The sequence below is a fragment of the Temnothorax curvispinosus genome, unplaced genomic scaffold, assembly GCF_003070985.1.
Source record: "Temnothorax curvispinosus isolate PA1 unplaced genomic scaffold, ASM307098v1 QBEX01006135.1, whole genome shotgun sequence".
Lineage (NCBI taxonomy): Eukaryota > Metazoa > Arthropoda > Insecta > Hymenoptera > Formicidae > Temnothorax > Temnothorax curvispinosus.
In genome coordinates this window covers 1-2,690 of record NW_020215915.1, presented here as the reverse complement: position 1 = coordinate 2,690, position 2,690 = coordinate 1, and the positions used below count along the sequence as shown (strand labels likewise).

Here is a 2,690-nt window from a genome sequence, read left to right as displayed (position 1 = left end):
CACTTACTATTATATAATATACTAGTTATACTTAATTTTATACTTAATATACTTATTATTATTATATACTTATATTACTTATTATATGTATATATTTATATAATTATACTAAAATATATATTATATATTTATACGCGGGCGTATATGCGTTTCTTCAAGTTTGTGGAGCCTTTTCATTATATATATAGATTACTTATATCTCATTACTCATATTATTGTACCATATTTTCTTGCCAAGAAACCGAACCGACTGTATTAAAATATTGTTTAAACGTTGAACGTACATGAAGAGAATTTCGATTTGGACGAACATTAGTTACATGTAGACTTTGTAACTGATTATTATATATTGATGAGTCAAAATTGATGTCTTTGACATTTGTTATTCCATTAAATGCTGCTTTACCTATAAAATTATGCAATGCACAGCAAGCTAAAGTTACACTTTGTACTGTTTCAACCGGTAAGTAAATTACAGTTTGCAGTACACGAAATCGGTTTGCCAAAATTCCAAAAGCATTTTCTACAACTCTACGACCCATAGAAAGTCTATAATTGAAAATGCGTTCACTATGCGTCATGTTTCGGAATGGATACGGCTTTAAAATATTGTTGCGAAGAGGAAAAGCAACATCCGCTAGAATAACATATGGCATTGGTTCAGTCATCCCAGGGAGTGGTTTATTTGATGGAATATTCAGTGGATTTGCAGGACTCTCTAGTAATCGAGATAAATTACTGTCTCGAAAAACTCCACCATCACTCACTCGCCCATTTACTCCGACATTTACGTACAGAAACAGGTAATTCGCATCTACTAGTGCCAGAAAAACTATACTGTCAGTTCCTTTATAATTACGGTACAACGATCCTTGGCTCAGAGGAACTTTAAACTGAATATGTTTGCCGTCTAATGCACCAATGCAGTTTGGCACATCCCATTGTGTCATATAGTCTTCAGCAACACGATTCCACTCATCTTCTGTATCTGGAATCTATAATATTATGTGTTTTACGTTAAGTATTCTTGATGTATTTTGTACTAGAAAATAAAAATTATTGTTTAAATATTTACCTTCAAATACTCATCTCTTAGTACCTCGTAGATTACTCTGACCGTTTCAGGTATGATACGTGATAAGGTACAAGTAGGTATCCTTGTTGTGAATTCTAGACTCCGATATGATTCCCCAGTTGCCAAGTATCGTAGAGTTATAAATAGTCTTTGACTCGGCGGAATGCATTGTCGCATAATTGTGTCTTGTTTTTGAATAAATGGAGATACTTTATCCAATAAAATGTTAAATAAACGCGGATCTATCCTGAAAAATGAATGAAAAGACTCAACATCTTCATAGAGAAGTTCACTGTGTGCTAAATGAAGCGATCCTCTTAATTGACGTTGTCTTCGTAGAATCCATTCTCTTGTCCACCATCTCCGTGTTCGTCGTCGCTTTTGTTTTTCTCGTTCTTTTTGCTGCTTTTCATGATGTTCTACAGCCATAGCAATAGTTGCAAGAGTTAACAACCTTTTTAATTTGTTCATTGTCGTTGAGCTATTCATTCTTCAAAATCGTCACAAGCATCTGAAACTGTATATACGTTATTTTCCAGGACTATAAAACGTATGAGCAAGCAATCCAGTTCGTATTCAAGTTTCACGTATTTAATATAACTGTGTATCGTTATTTACGTTTGCGCTATGTTCTTACGGTGTACGCCAGGCTCTATGGCAAGTAGCACGTGATGGGTTACAATCTGAATCGAGCGTTGATACGTTGTTCAGGCGTGGAGCATTAGCAATCGTGGAACTACATAAAATACCAGTCCCTGTTACCAATTGCCACGAAACTCATGAAGACGTTGAATCGTTTCGTTATCGAACATGCAAATTGCGTGGTATAAGAACACTAATCGGAGATGTAACGATTTGCAGGCAATGATGAACGCGATTCTTGTGCAGCATCACCTTCTTCACTCGGAGATGTAGGAAGTGTCCCATGTAGAACATTTCTATATATGTATATACAAAGATATGTTAGAAATCTGATCAAAATACATAACAGATGACGTTATTATAAAAATGTTGCAATAACATTTTTTTGCATAAATAATTAAAGTAACCTACACATCGTTTCGTGCATCATCTTGATCCTTCCTTCTTTTTTGAGGTTACTGGCACCGGGCGGTTAATAGAAGCTGCGGTCCACTTGACGCTACAAATGCTTTCAATGAAGAAAGAAGGAGAAGAAGAATGCTCCGAAGTATTTGTAGCGTCAAGTGGACCGCAGCCAGAATCGATTATTTCCATCACAGTTTTCTATCGCAGCGCCATCTGTTTCTATACAAGACGTTGCTTTTTGCGCAAAGAACTTGGTTCAATTTCTTTGTCCAATTTCTTGTATCGTGGACACAGAGCTTTAGACATGTAGAATACTAGGTATTTTACGTCCTTAGTTTTTTACGCACTGTAAAATACGTCAAACGCCGTATGCGCCTCTTCAGGCCATTGCTAAAACTTCATTCCGGTTATTGGCTGTGTGAGCTGTGTCCAGCCGATCCTCTGCTACCCGTAGCCCGTAGCATATGTGACAGTTTCTTAATTATTATAGATCATTTATTAACCTTGAGAAGCGATAAACTTGTCATCATGAGTCACGGTGGTAGACCTAGTCATAATTTTTGGGAGA

At 36.1% G+C, this 2,690-nt stretch overlaps 1 protein-coding gene across 1 annotated transcript; it reads right to left on the bottom strand.

Moving 5' to 3' along the window:
• Positions 1-212: 212 nt before the first annotated feature.
• Positions 213-1,564, bottom strand: LOC112455499. The gene is made up of 2 exons (XM_025017455.1): positions 1,076-1,564; positions 213-995 (listed from the first exon to the last, which is right to left on the bottom strand). Exons 1-2 carry the CDS (start codon positions 1,562-1,564, stop codon positions 213-215), a joined length of 1,272 nt encoding a protein of 423 aa, XP_024873223.1.
• Between the last annotated feature and the right edge of the window lie 1,126 nt (positions 1,565-2,690).

Excerpts from the sequence above, each read along its gene's own strand:
- LOC112455499 (XM_025017455.1), bottom strand. The coding sequence starts at position 1,564 with ATGAATAGCTCAACGACAATGAACAAATTAAAAAGGTTGTTAACTCTT. Across the intron at positions 996-1,075 it reads TAAGAGATGAGTATTTGAAG|ATTCCAGATACAGAAGATGA; the intron begins GTAAATATTTAA and ends ATAATATTATAG.